At 42.6% G+C, this 21420-nt stretch overlaps 1 protein-coding gene across 4 annotated transcripts in view; it reads left to right on the forward strand.

Annotated features, from left to right (window-relative positions):
* The window catches only part of CENPC (centromere protein C), an 89086-nt gene extending 81125 nt beyond the window's left edge, over positions 1-7961 (forward strand). For all 4 annotated transcript variants that reach the window (XM_066574293.1, XM_066574295.1, XM_066574294.1 and 1 more), the window contains exons 25-26: positions 4224-4314; positions 6239-7961. In XM_066574293.1, coding sequence (XP_066430390.1) covers positions 4224-4314; positions 6239-6327 — 180 coding nt within the window. In that variant the 3' untranslated portion in view covers positions 6328-7961. The remainder of the gene's footprint in view (positions 1-4223; positions 4315-6238) is intronic.
* The last annotated feature ends 13459 nt before the right edge of the window (positions 7962-21420 follow it).

Below are 21420 nucleotides of genomic sequence, written 5' to 3' on the forward strand. Positions count from 1 at the left end.
GTCAGGCTGGAACCGCGGCTGCGGCGATCGCAGCCGCGGTTTCAGAATATGCAGCATGTCTATTTTTGTTTTATATTTCCGCCGCGGCCGCGCTCTCCTCTGTGGGAGCGCTGGCCGCAGCGGAAGAGCGAGCGGCTGGGCCGCTTCAAAGCCGCCATGGGTTTTTCCGCGGCGGTTCTCCCGGCGGAAATCTTGCGGTTTTTGCTGCGGCCAAACCGCGGGATTTCCAGCAGGAATCCGCCCCGTGTGAACCCAGCCTATAGCTTGGCAGATACGGTAGTTGTGAGCTGAATTAAATATAGTTTGTAAACAAAACAAGGAGTTGTCGTTTTGCTACTACACCCAGCATGTAGTTACATCTCAAACGGATTTGCAAATTAGAACTGTGTGATTAGATGAACGATCTTGTCATCGGAGGCCCTAAAAGTGGTTTCCCCCTTGGCCTATAAAAGGCTCTCGGAGGCTCCCTTTGTGTAGTGACCTCTTCTTCCGCTTGTTGACCACTAGACGCCTCTACAGTACCATCCAAGAGATTTCTCCTGGTTGACAGAGTTTGGGAGAGGGTGCATTAATGGAATGCAAGCAGCTGGATGGATGTATTGACAAATTGCCCGCCCCCTTGGCCTTTTCTGACCAGGATGTTGTTGCGACCAGTGGATGCATGAAGGCAAGCACACAAGGTGACTGAGCTCAGGACTCTTTTGACAGACCGCCATTAGGGAGCACGTGCAGCACCAGCAGTTTTGTTGTCCGTCATCAAGAGACAAATGGCACCATCAATACAAGCCTCTGTGTTCGTTGGATCCATTTGCAGTCGCTTGGCTGAAGGAGATTTGGTCTCATGGTGTCTAAGGCAGTACATGCAATAGGCACCAACCATCGCCTCTGTTTGCAGTGATGTCATGAATAACGAAGCTAGACGCTACAGAGTGGAATGGGGGTTATCTTCAGCAATGAATAGTTTAGTTTTGGCACTGATGACAGCCGTGTTAGTGTTTGAAAACCTAGGGGTGAGCACCTCAGTCTTGCCTTTGCTATGGAGCAGCACACTGTCAGCACCGATGGTCACCCATACCCTGTTTCCCCCGAAAATAAGCCCCACCCTGTTTTTGGGTGGTTGTAGGGCTTGAAATATAAGCCTTGGACCTAATAGTAAATATGAATAAAACAGAAGCCCTCTTCTATAATTTTCTCCCACACATGCAGAAACGCATAGAGTTCAATTTTGGATTTAAATCCTCCTCACATTACATTACCTACCTGCACAATAACCTTACCTCCTCCTTAGATGCACTATATAAATGGAACCCCCCCCCCCCCCCCCTCCCTCATTATTTGCCTCCCTTAAGTCAGAAATGAAGAGATGGTATCAACCTACCCTTTTATGGATAGGATGCATTCATTCAGTAAAAATGACAGTACTGCTCCACCTGCTATATCTTTTTAGATGTTTACGCATCGATGTCCCCACAACTGATCTGAAGGAAATGCAGCAAATCATCTACCATTTTATATGGAGGAACAAAAAAACCATAACCAGAGTTATGCATTACCATAAGCAAGTTGGAGGACCATCAGTCCCAAACCTGAGAAAATATTTTTCGGCAGCTCAGCTGTCACAAATCCGTCCCATATTTGCAGGTCCAAGGAGACCTTTACGGGTAGATCTGGAGGCTTCCCTTCTGGCTCCTGTTGAACTTGGGGCAGTCTTTTGGAACAAAAATATGAAACCCACAACTGTTCAACATCTATCAGCGCTAACCCACCACCTTTTTTTGATTTGGAGGAGAAATAGGTTTAAATACTCTATGATGTCATCTCTCCTTCCCCTGCTACGGGTTATCTCTAAGCAAGCATTTTCCCTGAGCTCCCAGAAAGACAGTTTCCCATGGAGGCGGACTAGAGGCATGACCTTACTATACTATTTTATGCCACATTGCAAACTCCTCACACCACAACAATCGTCAGAAAATAGTCAATCCCAGAACATCTTTGGTTTGAAATGTGGCAGATATACAGCTTCCTCTGATCCTTGGTGGACCCTACTACCACTACGGCCTTCGAGAGAATCTGTATGTGGTCCCCACTGCAAACGTGCCACGATATCGCTCAACATGAACCAATCCCCATCGGGAGCTAAACTTCTATTCATGCAGCGCTGGGAATCGGACCTAAATATTTCTCTCTCCCTACCCTGATGGCAGCATTGTTGTACATTCATCTCAAAAGGTAGTCACCAAGTACTCGAATACTCATTTAAAATTCGACATAGAACCGAGCCAGTCCCCTCGATTATGGCTAAATATTATCCAAACACCCCTCCAAACTGTTTCAGGGGATGCAATATCTTAGGATCGACATCTCATACGTGGTGGGACGTGCTCCGGGGTGAGGTCTCTCCTGGAGGCAGGTAATCAATCTTTTCGCTATGGTTTTGGGTAAACTGTTCCCCCTTACCATGTCTACTTGCCTCTTGGCAGACAAGCCTCTCGGCTTTAACCCTTTAACGTTATAGGATGTACATTCACGTTCTGCAGCGTCTGGGTATGTATAAAGGGAGATCGCATAAAAGTGTAAAAAAAAAAAGCAAATAAAAGTTAAAGATTCAGCTCCCCTCATGGAACGGATCCATAAAGGGAATTGAAAGTTCTCACCCCGTCCTCTGATGTCCCGCGACATTCTGGTCCTTCCAGGACCCTATGTCACTTTCTGCGCATGCGCGACAGAAGTCACATGTTGGGCATGTGCACCGAAGGGCTTGGAAAGCTGGGGAGGACCTGGGAAATTAAAATTTTAAAAGTCCTTGCTCCAGGCTACTAAAGGTAGCCAAGAGCCTGGAGCAATGATCGAGGGCCAGAGTGGGCGGTCTCCGGTCACATGATCGCTGTTATCCAATGGTTAATGGCGATCACGTAAAAGTTAAACGGTTGCAGTTTAATGCTCCTTTTGGTTTGGGCCCTGTTGTGCATAAGGACATAATATTAGGGTCACAACGGGTATTCTTCTGAAAACGGGACAAACAGGTATCCATTTTGAGGTGAAAGTCTTCATTCATATGTGTGCTGTACAAAAAAAAAAAAAAAAAACTATTTAAAATGACACAATTGCAAAAAAAACGAAAATCATACTTTTTCCTTCTGCTTTGCTTAGATTCATTTAAGACTTGTGGGGTCAAAATACACAGTACACCCCTAGATGAATTTGTTAAGGGGTCTAGTTTTCAAAATGGGATCATTTGTGGGGGTTCTCTGTCGTTTTGGCTGCTCAAGGGCTCTACAAGTGTGCAATGGGGCCTAAAACACCTTCAAGCTAAATGTCTGTTCTGAAAGCCATGATGCCATTGAATGGCTGTGAGTGGTTAACCCAGCGCCGGTTTTCATTGGCTGACATGGCGCTGAGTTAACCACTCAGAGCATTAACTTGCTGGAGGCGGGGCATTCAAGCCCGGCATCCAGAAAGCAATGCTCTATCGGCGTGGAGGAGGTTGCGACAGCCTGCAGCAGCGCCGCAGACCATCGCGAGGATGAAATGCTGGCGATAGGTGAGTATAGACCCCCCTGAGCCTCAGGTTGCGAGTTTTTTGACTTGCAAGCAGGCTCGTACCCCAACTTTTTACTCATAAATCAGAGCAAAAATTTGGGAGAGAGCCTGCCCGCAAGTCAAAAAACTCGCAAGCTGAGGCACTCGCATCCTGAGGTACCACTATGATTCAATAAAATATTTTAGAAACAAAGTACGACTCCTCCCGCAAAATAAACCCTTGCACAGCTTCGTTGACAAAGAAAAGGAAAATGTTAGGGGTCTTTGTATGCAGAAAAACAAAAACACAGGTTTTTAAAAAGTTGCAAAAAACCAAGCTATAAATTTGGTTTTGACATACTGGTACTGGTCTGCAGAATGAATTTAACATATACTGCATGATGAGTGCTGTAAAAACTCACGCTAGAATTGCAGATTTTATTAACCTTGCCTCTAGAAAAAAAATGGAATGAAAAAGCAATCAAAATATTAAATGTTCCCAGAAATGGGATAAATGGGGACTAGATTGCATCCCACAGAAAACAAGACCTCCTAGAGCTGTCAATGAAAATAAATGCCGCTGCACTTGGAATGCGACAGCGCAAAAGCAAATCTTTACTTTTCAAATAATCAGTCCTTGCTTAACTTGTAATGACTGTATGTTTTAGAAATATTGTAAGATTCTGTGTCTTCATTATTTGTAGATTTACTATGTTGAACAAGGAGTTGTGCAAGTGAATATATACAAATCGGAGCGTATTTTAAAGAAGGGAGACTTCTTTTTCGTTCCTCCAGGTAAGTTTAAAAAAAAAATCACTCTTCACCCCGGGTGCTTCTGATCACTTATAGGGCACTCTAAGGGAGAAAAGACCCCATACAGCACCCTTAGCCACACAGACCGCCAGGGCCAGGCCATGGAGCGCCCTACTCACCACAAAGTGGGAAGCACAAACCCTGGGGCTAAAGAGCTGCTTCCCAGAAACCGCTGCTCTGTAACCTTTTAAAAGGCGCCTAAGCACAACCAATAACCTCGTGCGGGGGTCTTAACCCACTGGGAGACCCTCGCTAACCATGTAGTGAGACCCCAAGTGAAAAGCAGGCCCTCAAGCCTTAGAGACACTTGCCCTATAATATATGCAGCCAAGCCTGAAAGCTAGAAGGGACTAAGCCACAAAATTTCTTGAAAAAAGGAACTTTGGGACCCCCAGAAGTGAAATCTCACGTATGGTCAGATTTTATCATTGATATCTCTGGAGACCCTGCAGTGTTATTTAACTAGTTCTTTTAATACAGCAGCAAGCTTCAATCTTAAAGGGGTACTAACTTTTCAGAAACTTCTGCTCATCTACTAGTTTTAGACCTCATGTCCACAAGTGGTTTGGATTACACATGCGGGAGTCCGCAGTGGAATCCGACCCTGCCAGTGTCAGAAGACACTGCAGGACTTCTACTTACCCGTCCGAGTCTTCTCTCTTCCTCACTGCGGATATGTGCGAAAGTGTCGGCCGTCACATTGCCGCACATGCGTAGTAGAGGTTTTTGTTTTCTGTTTTGACCCAACAAGTATATCCAGAGATTAAACGGCATCCGGGGTAGACAAGTAGTAAAATGCTCACAGTCCCATAAAAGATGTTTCATTCTTTGATGGCGCATACGCGACATTTAGGGCCTGCCGTGATATTGCGCATGATCCGATCAGCCACCCTAGCTGGCTGTATGGGCACACACCCAAACCACATACGGATGTGAAGCTGCCGCCCACATTCAATATGGAGGAACAAATCCCTATTCATCACAGAGCATGCACAGGGCATGAATGCATAAGAACCGGAGACCTAGAGATTCCACTATGCAATTCAGTGCTGACACACACACGGGTGCCTTAACCCCTTATTGTCTGAATTGACAATGTTGAGCAGCCCTGATCAAAAAGCTGTACTAGAGGCAGTAAAATCAAACACCAAAAGAGACAATTGATCATAAAAAAAACTAGTACAATGATGCTGCTCAACAATTTTTAATCTAGATCACATGCACAACACAATAGCTTATAGAAAAATATAGACTGCATGAATCAATGATTGATTAGTCAAAAACCAGAGCATATGGAGTAGCCATTATAAAGACTATTCTAGTTCCAGGTCCACATGCTGCAGTCCTTTAACAGGAAAATACTGGTACGGGGCTGTCACCCTGCGTCTGGGGGTCTGCAATAAAAAAAACAGGATGGTTTATTAAAAATCAAGAAAAAAAACAACAAAAAAAGACACTTGAGAATATAGAGACCCATAAATAGACAAGATAATCACTAACCTACATTAGTATCAAAAACGCCTCGAAATGAATATTTTCAACAACAATCTCTGCATGTACCGATTATAAGGATATGAGGTATTCACGAGGAATAGAGCACGCGATTTAAATGGGAATCATTATTGGTTGTTCCTGTTTTTAAAACCTGTTTAACATGGAAAATTGTTGGCAATGAGTAAGAGCCTTGAAACGTCTCCGTCATCCAGTGAAACAACCTTGTTTTATATGGCTTGGGTAGTCTGAATTCATGAGATTTCGTAGGGTGTTGGATCGTTTTACCATGATCTTTGGAGTTTACCTGTGGCTTGGTGTCCACATGGCGAGACGGAGCCTTTTTGGGCGATTTATGTAATATACTTTGATTGTACAAGAGTATTTAATTTACTGTAACATATTTGCTTCTCAGGCAATCTCTGCACTATGACCAATCTTCAGGACGAGGAAGCGCTGCTGGTCTACAGCTACTTAAAAATTCCAACATGCACTGAAGGTTAAAGTAATTTTCTACAGTTTTTGTTCTGTGTTGCAGAGAAGGGACAGTGTTGATAATATGTCTTCTCAGTAATGTTAATATAAAGATGTTGCACTTAAATTAACAACATGTACCATATTCTAAACAATATGAAAGAGTCTCAAAATGAGTAAGAAAAAATAATGTAATGTACCTACCTTATTCTGTGACTCCCTGCAGGGTCCCCATCCTCTTGGCTTCCAAGGCTAGGTGATGGCAGAATGCCGGTGTGACCAGTAATCATCATGGGCAGAAATTCACAGTAAGGGTGCTTTTACATGGAATGATTTGTTCAGAAAATCGCTCAAACAGGCGAACGATAATCATTCAGTCTTAAAGAGGCGCGCAAATGAGAGATAATCTTTCACGCTTCATTCGTACATTTTATGCGGGCCTAAAAATCATCGTTGGCTCATTCACTTATGGTTCATTTAAAACGGCGATTGTTCAGTTCTTCTCATTCGTTTATGCACCAATGTGAAAGACTGAATGAGCCAACGATGAATCTGCCTGTGTAAACAGGCGGAACGGCAGCAAACGAGCCGGCGATGACGTCACATGCTCATTCAAACAATCGGCTCTACTAAAGGCACCCTAACAGGCACTGTTTGACTGCGTCATATGACCTTACATTTTGATAGCCCTGGAAGCCGTGAGGACTGGGAATGGAGCAAAATCAGTAAGGTGAGAATATTGCAGTTATTTTGTTTCACATTTTAAGTTACTCCTTTGCAACCAGTTTTCTTTCATTGCCGTATTCAAAATAAAAAATAGTCTCGGTTTTTGGGTTGTCTTTAAGAGGTTTTAAAGCTGGTCACTGTGGTGGCAAAACATTAAAAATCGCCATATAATTCGCCTTACCCGATCCCTTGCTGCTTCTATGCCATCTATGTGCAGTCCACCGCTGCTCTCTACTTCCTGCTGATGATGCCCCGACATGGGCAGCCAGTAATGGGCTACAGCATTCACATGTGTTTGGTGTCCATGATGTCATCACTGCTGCAGCAGCAATTACTGAGCAGTGGAAGATCGGGTGAGGCGAGTATGTTTTGTCTTTTTGTAACCACAGTGACCAGCTTTGAAAATGTTGTTTTCTTCCTATAAATTCACTTTAAGATGTTGGCTGAGAGGCAATTTATTTATTTTATTTTCAAAAACATACCCCCTTGGCAGGAAATAATAAACAAGCTTATATTCGCCTCTCCCAAGTCCCCGCCTCTTCAGAGACACAGCTGCATCCTCTATATCCAGGCTGCTGCAGCCAGTCGGAGACCTCCGCACTCGTAGCGGAGAGCTGGAGCTGCCAGAGTGGGAGTTGCAGGGCGGAGCTCCGACAGGCGAGCGTAAGATTCTTTGTTATTTTCTGTCATTAGGGACTTTTTTTTCTTCTCCTACGTATATCTCCTCTGTGTGCCTCGGTCGCTCTGTTTTTGATCAATAAAGGCCTAATCTCATCTCTTTGTAACCTTCCAAAAACAAAGTAAGGCCGTGATGCACTGTACAGTTGTATAAATGTATGCTATGTAAATTTAGTGCAAACTCACTATTTTCAATTTAAATTAATAGTAATATTTGTACTGTTAAATAAATCTTTTCTGTGTTGGTTTTACTTTCTAAAGATGATGTGCCTTGGTGTTGTATATAGCGATAGAACTCAGCTGTGCATACAGTATGTGTCTGCTTAGGAAGGTGAGATATGTTTATAACAAGGAAGAAAAAAAGATAACTAGTAATTATTAGAATAGCCCAATGTCCACGGGCAGCTTGGAATTGTGGATGCACATAGGGAAACATGGGCTTCCGCAACTGAAATAAAGCCTGCGGATTTGATTTGAAGATTATTGGATGCAGAAATCAAATCACAGCATGCTCCATTTCTGTGCGGTTTCCACCCACAGTCCTTCCGTTGAAGTCAGTGGAAGCCGTCTGATCGGCGCCACGTCTACAATTGACATTGCGGACGGGATGCGGTTTCTACAGGAAAGCAGAAGTTTGGAGAAAAACCTTTACTGCGCCGTCGCTTCCGCACACATCTGCAGTAGAGGAAAAAAAAACAAAAAACGGATGGGTAAGCAAGGTCACCGGCTGTGGGGAGGGTCTGATTCCGCTGCGGGCTCCCGTGGCCATGAGGCCTAAGATATTGACAAATAACTATGACTACAGTATTATCCTTATGGGTGTTTTATATGCCTGTGTAGGCTTAATTTCTAAATAAACTTTTCCTGAGCTCAGCTTCAGAAACTGCAAGCTCTGAGGGCTGCATTCTTTTCTCAGGCCAGTGATGTCACCCTTCCTGATAGCAGTTCAATTCCTTTAACCCCTTAACGACCAGCCCATAGTCTTTTTACGTCCTGCCCAAGTGGGCTTTATTCTCTGAGGAACGTAAAAACATGCGTCCTACAGAAAATAAAGCCCCGTGGGCTATGGACGTGACAGCTCCATGCTGTCGGTGCCTGGAGGTAGCCGACAGCATGGAGCTGTCATCCTGGGCTGCGGTGCAGTGACGGGTGGCCTCGTTGAGCGGTCCCCGATCACGTAATTAAAAAGTAGCGATCTAACATAGGTCGGTCTCGCATGACCGGATAGGAATTACGGATTCCACATGCATCTGATCCGCGGTATTACGCAGATCAATCGCATTGGATTACACAATTCCGCTCACATTAGCGGGTTGGAATTGTGCAATCCACTTGCAGAAAAGAGAACGCAGCAGGTTCTATTTTACTGCAGCTATCCACAGCATAGAGCCTATTGTGCTCCGTGGTCGGGGATATACCCGCAGCCCATACGCCACTACGTTGTGTACGGGCTGCGTGTACGCGCGTCATCGGTAGCCGGCGGTGCGGGAAATACAAACGAAAAAAAATAATTTGTACTGTGAATGACCGCCTCTGTGAGTAGGCAGTTATGTGCAGTACATTACGCGGCTGTATGCAGGGTCACGGCCGGCTCACAGCTGGGATCCGCTGCGGGCCTTCGCAAGCGGATTCCACCTACGGCTGCGTGAGCCCGGTGTTATCCAGACCGCTACCTGTAATACGCAATTTACAAGAAGCCCCGGGAACGCTCGCCTTCATGCAGTTCCAGGAGCAGCTTGTTGAGCGTCTTCTGTGTGAGACCGCCGCACCTCGGCGAGCTTACGAAGACTCACGAAACGCCACTTTTTACTCCCCATACCCGCCACTGCGGTCAAGAAATGACCCCCAAAAGCATAGGAGGGGGGATACTGGTTTTCTTGCCCCATGTACTCATCCCAACGAGCCTGCGTAATTATGCCTGTGTTCGGTAATACCACACAGTTCACATTATTACTTTTATCTAAGATTTGGGGAAAGCCGAAAAGGGCGGGGTGTGGGTGCGCGTGTGTGTGTGTGTGATATTTTTAGGGAGTCAATTTTTATTACGTACAAGTGGGCAATGGGGCCTGGAATGTCTTCAGTTGTGCCCTGCAATCCAATGGGTGTTCCCTCCATTATAGACCTTGCCATGGGCCCTGTAAGTAGATTAGGGCCACAATGGGTATGTTTTTGAACTCGGGACAAATGGGGGGATCCATTTGGGGGTGAATGTCTTCATTCCTATGTACCCTGTACAAAAAACTGTTTTTAAATTGAAACATTTCTCAAAAAAATTGAAAATTGTAATTTTTTTCTTCTGCTTTGATAAGATTCAGTCAAATACTGTGGGGTCAAAATACGCAGTACACCCCTAGATGAATTTGTTAAGGGGTCTAGTTTTTAAAATGGGGTCATTTGAGAGGGTTCCTTATCGTTTTAGCCGCTCAATGGCTCTATAAGTGGGCGATGGGACCTGGAATTTATTCAGTTGTACCCTGAAATCCAACGAGTGTTCCTTTCATCATAGGCCTAGCCATGTGTCCTGTAAGTAGATTAGGGCCACAATGGGTATGTTTCTGAACACGGGACAAACAGGGGTATCCATTTTGGGGTGAAAGTCTTCATTTATATGTGTGCGGTACAAAAAAAGCTGTTTTTAAAATGACAGAATTGCCAAAAAAATGAAAAACACAATTTTTTTCCTTTTGCTTTGCTTGAATTCATTCAAAAACTGTGGCATCAAAATAGGTAGTACACCCCTAGATAAATTCGTAAAGGGGTCTAGTTTTCAAAATGGGGTCATTTGTGGGGGTTCTCTATTGTTTTGGGCGCTCAAGAACTCTACAAGTGTGCTATGGGGCCTAAAATGTCTTCAAGCAAAATTTATGTTCTGAAAACCACCGACTACTCCTTTCATTTTGGGACCCATTGTGCATGCGGACATAAGATTAGGGCCACAATGGGTATATTTCTGAAAACAGCACAAACGGGTATCCATTTTGGGGTGAAAGTCTTCCTTCATATGTGTGCTGTACAAAAAAAGCTGTTTTTAAAATGACAGAATTGCCAAAACAACGAAAATCACAATTTTTTCCTTTTGCTTTGCTTGAATTCATTCAAAAACCATGGGGTCAAAATGGGCAGTACACCCCTAGATAAATTCATTAAGGGGTCTAGTTTTCAAAATGGGGTCATTTGTGGGGGTTTTCTATGGTTTTGGGCGCTCAAGAACTCTACATGTGTGCTATGGGGCCTAAAACGCCTTCAAGCAAAATTTCTGTTCTGAAAGACACTGACTACTCCTTTCATTTTGGGCCCCGTTGTGCACTCAGATATAAGATTAGGGCCACATTGGGTATATTTTTGAACACAGGACAAACAGGGCGTCCATTTTGGGGTGTAAATCCTCATTTTCATGTAAACTATTAAAAAAAAGTCTTTAAAATGACATATTTGCAAAATTATGAAATTTTAATTTTTCTCCTCTAAATTGAATTAATTCCTGAAAACACTGTGGGGTTAAAATCCTCCTGACCCCCTCAGTGAATACATTAAGGGGTGTAGTTTTTAAAACCGTGTCATTTGTGGGGGTATCTATTATTCTGACACCTATGCGCCTTTGCTATCTTGGCTTGGTGCAGCGAAATAAAGTGTTCCTCAAAAAGCTGAAAAGTAATGTTAAATTTGTACGTCTCCTAAATGGTTAAAAAAGCAAACGTTTTTCAAATGTGCGTTCAGAATAAAGTAAATAGATGGAAATATATATCTTATCAAAAGTTTGTACAGTATATTGGACATATTTGATATATTACAATTGAAAATGTGAAAAAATGGAAAAAAATTTTCCCAATTTTGGCACTTTTAATAAATATACACAAATTATATCGGACTATTTTCACCAGCTAAATGAAGTATAACATGTGGCGAAAAAACAATGTCAGATACGGAGCTATTCTATGTTAAAGTGACACATGTCAGATTTCCAAAATTTGGCCTGGTCAATAAGGCGTAAACAGGCTTGGTCACTAAGGGGTTAAAGTGAATGACCTTCAGCTGCTATACCTGCACCGCCACTACGAAATGTACTGTGCTGTGCAGCAAAGAGGCCTTGGCATTCGTTTAGATGACTTAGCAATATTAAAGCCCCGAAAAATCCCCTTCATCTGCTCTGGTGGTCACCTTAAAAAAAAAAAAAAAATTAAAAAGTCCCAGAATTGGTGTTTTTGATCGTTCTGCCTCTAAAAAAAAAAATCAAATGTATGCACCCCAAAGTGGTACTAAGGAAAATGTCAACTTGTCCCGCAAAAGAAACCTAACCCTCATCGAGCTTCATCGATGGAAAAATAGATATTGCTCACTGAATATGTTGATGCAAATGTTTGCATTGTAAAAGTTTTTCACAGAAGAAAAGTAATGAAGTCTTAAAAAACAAAAAAAACAAAAACAACACTAACTTTTGTACTAACGTAATCCTACAGTCCTATAGAATACACTCAATGTCAATTATACAGCATGATGAAGAGCTTGCAAATGAACAAAACAGTGTCGGTTTTTTTGTTTTTTTTACACCTCCGCTCCCAAAGCATGCAATAAAAAGCAATTAAAAAGTCAACTGTACCCAGAATGGTACCAGTGAAAGTATAAACTCATCCTGCAAAAAACAAGCCTGAGTGCAGCTATGTACCGTATATTCCGGCGTATAAGGCGACGGGGCGTATAAGACGACCCCCCAACTGTCACCTTATACGCCGGGAATACAGTGGAGCAAAAAAAAAAAATTACTCACCTCCCCCGGCGTTCTGCGGCGCTGCTGCAGGCTGTCGCTCCCTTCTGGTCCCCGGCAGAGCATTGCTTTCTGGACGCAGGGCCGTCAGCCAATCACAGCCATTCAATGACATCATTGAATGGCTGTGATTGGCTAACACACGTGCGCCTTCAGCCAATCACAGTCATTCAATGATGTCATTGAATGGCTGTGATTGGCTGACAGCGTGTGTTAGCCAATCACAGTATTAGCTTTCTGCAGGCGGGGATTTCAAGCCCTGCGTCCAGAAAGCAATGCTCTGCCGGGGACCAGGAGGGAGCGACAGCCTGCAGCAGAACGCCGGGGGGAGGTGAGTAATGATTTATTTTTTTTTTTTTGACACTTTATTTTTTTTGTATTACCGGCGTATAAGACGACCCCCGACTTCAGAGCAGATTTTTCGGGGTTCAAAAGTCGTCTTATACGCCGGTATATACGGTAGATGGAAAAATACAGTACAAAAAGTTATTTAGAAAAGTTTGTTTTGTAGCTTTTAGTAACAAAAGCAAAACAAAGTATATAAGCTGCCCACCAGCGTAATTATATCAACCCATGGAATAAACTCAACCGGTCATTCATACTTTACTAAAAATAAAAAATGTCAGAATTGGTGTTTTGATTAGTACAACTTCCAAAAACAACATAGGCTGCCTGTCCACAGGCGAGGCGGATTCTTGCCAGCTGATTTCCGCCGTGAGACATAATTTAAAGTCACCGCGATGAACATATGATAGGTTTTGTCACGGCATGCAGCAATTTTTAGGCACAAGGGGAAAATGATGGATTTTCTGCTCGTGTACATCGGGCTGTGCTTTCCATAGTTATCCTATGAATATCACGCTATGACCTATCGCCCGTGGACAGCCAGCCATCCAATAAAAGATCAAAAAGTCACATCACCTCAAAATGGGACCAATGAGAATGTCAGATTATCCTGAAAAGAAACTAGGCTTCTCACAGCTCCCTAGACTAAAAGTAAGTTGGGTCTCTGAATATGGCGATACAAGAAAAGGTTTAATGAAAAATTGGAAACCAGTTGCAATCAAGAACTACAGGATTGGGTGAGCTGACTTTTGCTTCAATATTAGTTATATACCTAGAAGAATACAAAGAGTGTAACTTCTAAATTGGGGTATTAGTACGTCAGGGGCCCTAGCGCAAATTTTGCTGGAATCATTTTCAAAGGCCATTTCCCTTCTGAGCCCTACCGTGCATCAAACAGCACAGGGTTCATACAGGTTATGGAAACCCTGGAGTTTGATGAAAGCCATGGACCTTTTTTTCTGAGCCTTGCTAAGAGTCAAATCGGTGCTTTTTTCACCCATATCACTGAGAGATTACCTTTTCTTGTATTTAATTGACTGTCCAAAACCATTTCTTTATTCCTTTACAATCCAGTATTGTGTTTAAGACTAGAGGCCAAAGGAATGAAGAAATTGTTTTGGATAAACATAACTAAAAACACAAGAATCTCAATAATCAGGGTTAAAAATACAAAAAAATATTTCAGATTTTAAAGTGCAAGTTGTGTTCTCAACCGACCTCTCATGGTTGGGGATTTTTTTTTAAATTTAACTGGAAATCGCTTGACTTAGCAGGGTCTGTCTGTCTTTTATTATTTTTGTATACAATAAAAAGAAAAAAAAATGTCCACGGCGAATTTGATTTGCTGAATCTGCGGGGGGCAACTGCCCGAAAGATTCGCAATTCAAGCTACCCATAGGGAAGCAGAGGCGTCCACACCTGAATTAAAGCATGCGGATTTGATTTGCAGAATTAAACCTTTTGATTGAGTGTATTTCGAGTTTTGCGCGTGTCATTGAAAAATCAAGATTTTGTCATGGAAATTTAAAAAACAAAAAAAACCTATATGAACCCTGCAGCAGTTTGCATCCATATCTGCAACATTTCTGTGTTCAGGAGAAATTGGATGCATTTACTCATGTGGCCCCTCGTGAAAATAATACATTTGGGGCTAAACCTATGTGCTTTGTGAAAAAAAGTAATATTTCATTCTTACAGCCCAATGTTAAAGTACACCCAAACGCTTTTGGGGTCAAAATGCTCACTGCACTTTTTGGTGATTTTTTGAGGGACATAGGACATTGCTTGTCCTAAACCTGCCCAAGATTTGGACAAAAATGAGATACTGTCATTTATTTATTTTTCATGGACTATCTTTGAAAAATAAAACGAAAACATTGGTTGAGGACTAGACCTGCCACTTTAAACAAACAATACTAAAAGGGCCCATTCACACGGACGATTGTATCTGAGTTGTATTCGACAGAACTTGGACCCATTAAAATCAGAAGGGCTATTTAGACAAGCAGGTTTATGTATTTATTTTTTTAATGGACCAAGGGCGTGCAGAATTATTCCAGCTACGTTCAGATCACAGTTCCCAGACTGCATGATGGAGTATGGAACTGGTTCTGCCAGAGCCTCTTCTACACTGGAATCTCATGACCCATTCTCACTACACATTCCATCAGACCACTCTTGATTTTGTAATAACCTGTGACAGAGCGTCACGATTCCAGCCTCCTGATTGGCTGGAATCGGCACGTGACGGGGCGGAGCTACAAGGAGCCGGCATCCAGCACGAGCGGCCCCATTGAGGAAAGAAGAAGACCCGGACTGCGCAAGCGCGGCTAATTTGGCCATTAGACGGCGAAAATTAGTCGGCTCCATGGAAACGAGGACGCTAGCAACGGAACAGGTAAGTGAAAAACTTCTTATAACTTCTGTATGGCTCATAATGAATGCACAATGTACATAACAAAGTGCATTAATATGGCCATACAGAAGTGTATAGACCCACTTGCTGCCGCGGGACAACCCCTTTAATTTAGGGATTGCATTCCACCTTAACCCCACAAGATTGGAAAGTATAGGATTGGGGGGTCAAACTGCTTTTCATCGAGGGCCACATCAGCCTTATGGCTGCCTTTAAAGGGCCGATTGTAATTAGATGACTGTATACTAAGGGCTTATTCACTTGAGCACTTTTATGCACCCGATTTTTGCGCACATAATACTCAGTGAACAGAACCTATCGATTTCACTGGGTTCGTTCATATAAGCGTATATTTTCACATGATGTATGATTGCGTGAAAAAGTACGCGGAATGACTTATTTGGGCGTCTTATGCAACCCGATGGCCATTGCAGGGAATATGCAGGAAACCTGCATATTTGTGCACCATTTCAGTGGGCCTGTCTTCGTTCTTTTTTGTGTTCACAAATACACAGTGTATTTGGGCACACAACTGTACCAGAGTGGCCGAAAATTGCGGGCGTAAGCAATTTTCAGTTGTGCAAATACACTGCATATTTGTGCGACTGAAATGCGCTTAAACCCTTGTGAATCCCTAATAGTAACCCCTATAGTGGCCGCAGTAGTCATAGTGTCCCCCATAGTGGCTATATAGCCTTTGCGCCTATGGTTGAATAGACTCTGTGCCTGTGCACTAGAGCTCAATACCCTCTGCGTATATGGTCTGCGGCTGATTAGCCTTTCCACTCTCGGCAATTTGTGTATATCCGATGGGGCTCTGCCTGTTACTTGTGGCCTGGATGCTATAGCCTTTACGCTTTGGCTTGACTTGTGCTGTAGCTTCTGGGTTTTGGCCCTGTCCCTTTATATCCTCAGCTGCTGGCTTATGAACTGTGGTCTTCAGCAGAAAATTCAGTGAATGAAGCCTCTTTCTTCATTATGCACTTTTCAGTTAAGCCCCAGTTAAAGGATACTTGCGTTTAAAGTCCCTTTTTAAACTGATCAGTTTTTAACTGAATGAGGACTTATTACAAACTGAAGCAGAACTGATGCATGCAAATCCCTTTATTGGGGGTAGAGTAGCTGATTAAATATGTAGGTTGTTGCGCACACCACAACTATCAGTCTGTGGAGTCTGCCAGAGTTCTTTCTCCAAGCCAGTGCAATGCACACACTCCTGGCTGGTGGGTGATGGCTGGGCCTCTTCCTCCCCTCCTCTTCCCAGGGCTTTGATTACCTTCTCTTTCCTCTCCCTTACTTTCCCTCTGCTTCTCCCCCTCTCTCTGAGGTCACCTATTGTTTTGCCTTGCAGTGTTCTGATAAAAGGATCCCTTCAGTTTGCTTCCTTGTGTCATTGACTTTAATCCAAAAAACGAAACGATGCCCTCCGTTCGTTTTCCGTTTTTTTAAATTACAGGAACAATAACGCTGTACGCTGCATTTTTCCATTCTGAGACTTATGAGCAAACGGAACGGAGTCAAGCTGACCCCAAACTGAGAGCAAAAAATGTATTTCTCTCTATGGTTCTAGTTTGCTTCAGTAAAAACGAAACAGAAAACAAAGACTGAGGGTCAGACACAGATGTGATACCACCCTAAGACTATTCTGATGGTTGCATAAGAACAATATGAGGAGAACATGAGCTGCAGTTTTAGGAAGGAGGAGGTTCCATTGGGTAAGGCCAGGTGGATGTTTCCCTCCTATGGAAAACTGGTACAAGAAACATCCTTTCTGAATTCATATCCTTATGTGAAGGAGTAGTCGTAAGGTGACCTTACACTCTTAAATGTCTAGTCAGACCATATATTTTGAATGGTAGTTGGGAGTTCTTGCGTTTCAAGCTATTTCTATGAATCTCCTAACTTTCCAGTTTAAGCTAAAACCTTCATTTAGACTGGTCATAAGGATGTATGTTTTTTTTTTGTTTTGGAATCCTCTCTTTAATCAAGTTCATAGGAATGCTGAAAAAAGGAGGTCTAAATTCTGTATGCTTGTAATACAGAAACCAGTACAGCAGGGGCCAATTGGATCCAGGGGACTCACAGGCTGATATATTTTTCTGTAGGGTTGAAATGTCCATCTGGTTGTGCTGCACAGTTCCAGCATTGGGAATAGAAGATAGTACCAAAATTTTAATAAAATATGTAAGACATCATCTTGGTGTTTCCAAGTAAATTCTCCAATCCAATAAGCTATTGGCTGTCAATAAAAAAGGGCATAAATATCACCGCCAGATTGGGCACTTATTGTGCGTTTTAAACACTGAAAGATAAGTGCCCGAAGACTGCCCGATTCTCACCGGGCTACCCGAGCATGAATGAGCTGGTGAGAGTCTTAGCCCAAGTAAAAGGGCCATAAGACACGTCTCCAATTATGCTCTATCTAATGACTGTGTTTTTAGCCCATTTCAATCTTGTTATGCAATCTCAGATAAGACTTTTTACTTTGAAACTCTGCCTTGAAAGCAAGGATCCCAGAGTTGCCTCCTCATAGAAGATGACAGTAGTGGGGTTTTTTTTTTTTTTGGATGTCTGTTTCTGAAACTACAGACTTCTGTGTTTGTTCTTTTACACAAGGGCCTCTTCAATTTCTTTCCTGGTAGACATTTTTGGCTCTTCTGTGGAGGAAGTGCTACATACTTTCTCTGGAAGCTTTTGTAAAAAGAGTTGCTTTCCTCTCGTTTGCTTCAAGTACTAGGGTGTAGCATTACTCCTTTCTGCCACATGATGTCACTGAATGTTTAGTAAATTCCTGTTCAGAAGTTTCAAAAAACATTTTTCAGAAAAAGCAATACGGAAACGTAACATTTCTTTAGAAAAAAATTGAATACTGTATTTATACTACTTTGTTGATTTTAAAATGTACTTTGGAACATTGAAATAAATCAATAATGGATAAAACAAAGAAGACTGTTGTTAACAAACTCAGGATCGCGGGTACAGATGCAGTAAATTAACTAAATAGGGGATTAAGAAACTATAGATATACTAAGGATATGTAGCGGATTTTCTATAATCGTTCACTTTTGTTGGTGTGAGCAAATGTTGAGCGCCACTCATTACTTGTAAATGGGACATAAAGCAGAGTAGTTATCCTGAAAAGGGTGACCCTGCACAGGAACCTCCTATTGGACCCTAGTACACCCTATGGTTCCAACAAACACAAAACTCAATGACGTGAATCATACTTACTACTTAAAACAATTAAAACAGTTAATTATCGTTCTTAATTGCAAGATAACACCAATCTCTATGGGAATACACATTGGAATGCATTAGTGTTCCCCAAGTATGAAATTATTGGGTCAAATGCAGTAATCAGTCTTGCAAGATGCAAGCACAAAGAAATGCACATTTGAGGCCCGAGGATTTCATGGCAACAAAAATCACTCTAAAATTCAAAGAGAAGAACAGAATGTCTATTGGGCCATTCAGTCCTTCCTGAAAAAAATATAATGTCCCAACATATTTCTCTAGTTTTAGCTGGTTTATCAGAGGGCAAAATAAACCAAATAAGTACATCCAAATATTCTTTAAAGGCACCAAAGATAATGTGCTAGACACCAGGGAATTGGCACTTCTAGTTTGGCATATATACTTAGTGGAGGTGTACCTGATCAAATTTCCCCGGCCTCTCACATGCTAGGCCCTATGATTGCAATCTCTAGCTTGCAGATCCTTGTCTGATAGAAATAGACCAGCAGGCAGAGAGGGAGGAGCCTGAGAGGATAAAGCTAAGAGAATGGGGAGAGCCCAAACACCTATTGGGTAAGCTAAGTTGGTTTATGTATCATTAGTACTATTGTTGCATGAGCCCTTCTTTAGTTGATTTATGGTAACCTGCACCTGTAATCTTGGGTTTATGTTATCTGTTCCTTGTTGCCATCTGCAGCCTGTGAAAAACCCATCCTAGAATGTAACTACTAATCATCTTATGTTTTGACATTCCCCTTCATCCTCAAGTCTCATCAACCTGTCTTGGTAGCTACATTCTTGGAAGGGTTTTTCACATGCTGCAAATGGTGCCTTTTTCTTTAACTCCTATACAACCCTTTTAAACTAAACCAAGGTAATGTTTAAATATTTTGGTATTGACTATGATCAGTAGTGAGACCCTGGCATCGCAATGTTCTGGATGGTGAGGCTCAGTAGAAATAGATTTCGAATGTTGCAAATTACGATTTATTTAAAAAAGCTGATTTATAATTTTATCATAGGCTTGGTGTGGATTTGTACTGGTGAAATCTGCTAAGGAGTTTGGAACCAGACCATTGGATGGAAATTTTCAGATCTCGTTGACATGCTGCAGAGACTTGCTGTGCAGGAAAACGAGCATGCCGTGGATTTTGAAATCTACAACATGCTCATTCTGCTGTGGATTTTTACTTTGAATTTCACTACTTTCAGTGTAGAAGAGGTAAAATCATAGAACAATAAACATGTAACACATGCAGATTTTGCTGCTGATTTGCTATTTATTAGCCAGTCCAGTGTACAGTTTTATGACAAACCTTTTCTACTTGGCCATCACTGTCGAGAAGAGAATGATGCCTGGACCTCCTCAATAATGGTTCAACATTGGTGATGGGGCTATGAGAGAGAACTTCGAAAGAGTTAGAGGCACGGAGAACATGGAGAACCTGGACTATGGGAGGAGACCAAGAAAAGTGACAGACAAGGGGGAAGGGAAAAGGAGAGGGAGAATTGTCACATCCTGCAGGATCTGACCATTAGATTGAACAGGGAAGATCAAAAATACTGTTCTGGAGTCACCTAGGTAATGGTAAATGCAGCATAAGTCGCCTCTTATTCTTGTAACAAGATGTTTAATATGGAGCTACAAAAATGCTAAAGTTAAGAGAGTTGGCCCAAGACTAAAACTTATGACCTATTCATAGGATAAGTGATGTCTTGTATGAGGGTCTGACCATCTGGACCTCCACTAATCACAAGAACCAGGGTCCTCGAGACTACAGTTTACATGGAGTGGTGTTTGACCATGTCCACTACTGCTCCATTCAGCTCTGTGGACTGTCAAAAGAAAAAAAAGAGTACAGCACTAAGGGACTCCCGTTCTCATGGGCCCTTGGCCACCAGACACGTATCACCTAACCTGTGGATAGGTGCTAACTCTAACTGTCCTAAAAAATAAAAGTATACAAACTACTGTAGATGGGGCTTGTTTAAAAGTGTCTTAAATCTGTCTTGTGAAAGATAAATACTAGACATGAGCGAACGTACTCGGTAAGGCCGATTTCGCAATCGAACACCGCGATTTTCGAGTACTTCAGTACTCGGGTGAAAAGATTCGGGGGTCGCCGGGGGGCGGGGGGAGGCACGGAACAGGTGGGAGCTCTCCCCCCCCCCCCCCACTCCCCTCTGCAACCCCCCGCTCACCCACAGCGCCCCCAAGTACTTTTCACCCGAGTAGTGAAGTACTCGAAAATCGTGGTGCTCGATTGCGAAATCGGCCTTACTGAGTACGTTCGCTCATCTATAAATATAAAATTGAATGTATGCGTGTCTGTCTGTCTGTGTGTTTGCCCTTTATGCGCTACTACACCATTCATTCGATCGCCATGAAACTTTGGGAAGTTGTTGAGTACACTCCTGGGAAGATTACTAGCATAGTACAACTATCCTACGATAAATGGCGCGCGTGCGAGCATCGTCGACAGTTGCGCCCCCCCCCCCCCCAAGTAGATCGTTCGATTTCCATCACTACCACTAATTCTCTCACTTCGCGGTGTCATAGAAACTTGAAATTTGGCACGGGCATTGATTATGTCATAAATAGGAAAAGTTAATGGGTCCCAACTCGATTATTCAATTCTAAGCGCCAAAGAATTAGCGTCCAAATTTTACGTACGGAATCTAATTCTCTCACTTCCCAATGTCATAGAAACGTTAAATTTGGCACGAGCCATGATTATGTCATAAATAGGAAAAGGTAATGAGTCCCAACCCGATTATTCAATTCTATGCGCCAAAGAATTAGCGTCCAAATTTTACGTACGGAATGTAATTTTCTCACATAGAAACTTGAAATTTGGCACGGGCATTGATTATGCCATAAATAGGAAAATTTAATGGGTCCCAAGTCGATTATTCAATTCTATGCGCAAAAGAATTAGCGCCCAAATTTTACGTATGGAAT

The sequence above is a fragment of the Eleutherodactylus coqui genome, chromosome 7 (assembly GCF_035609145.1).
Source record: "Eleutherodactylus coqui strain aEleCoq1 chromosome 7, aEleCoq1.hap1, whole genome shotgun sequence".
Lineage (NCBI taxonomy): Eukaryota > Metazoa > Chordata > Amphibia > Anura > Eleutherodactylidae > Eleutherodactylus > Eleutherodactylus coqui.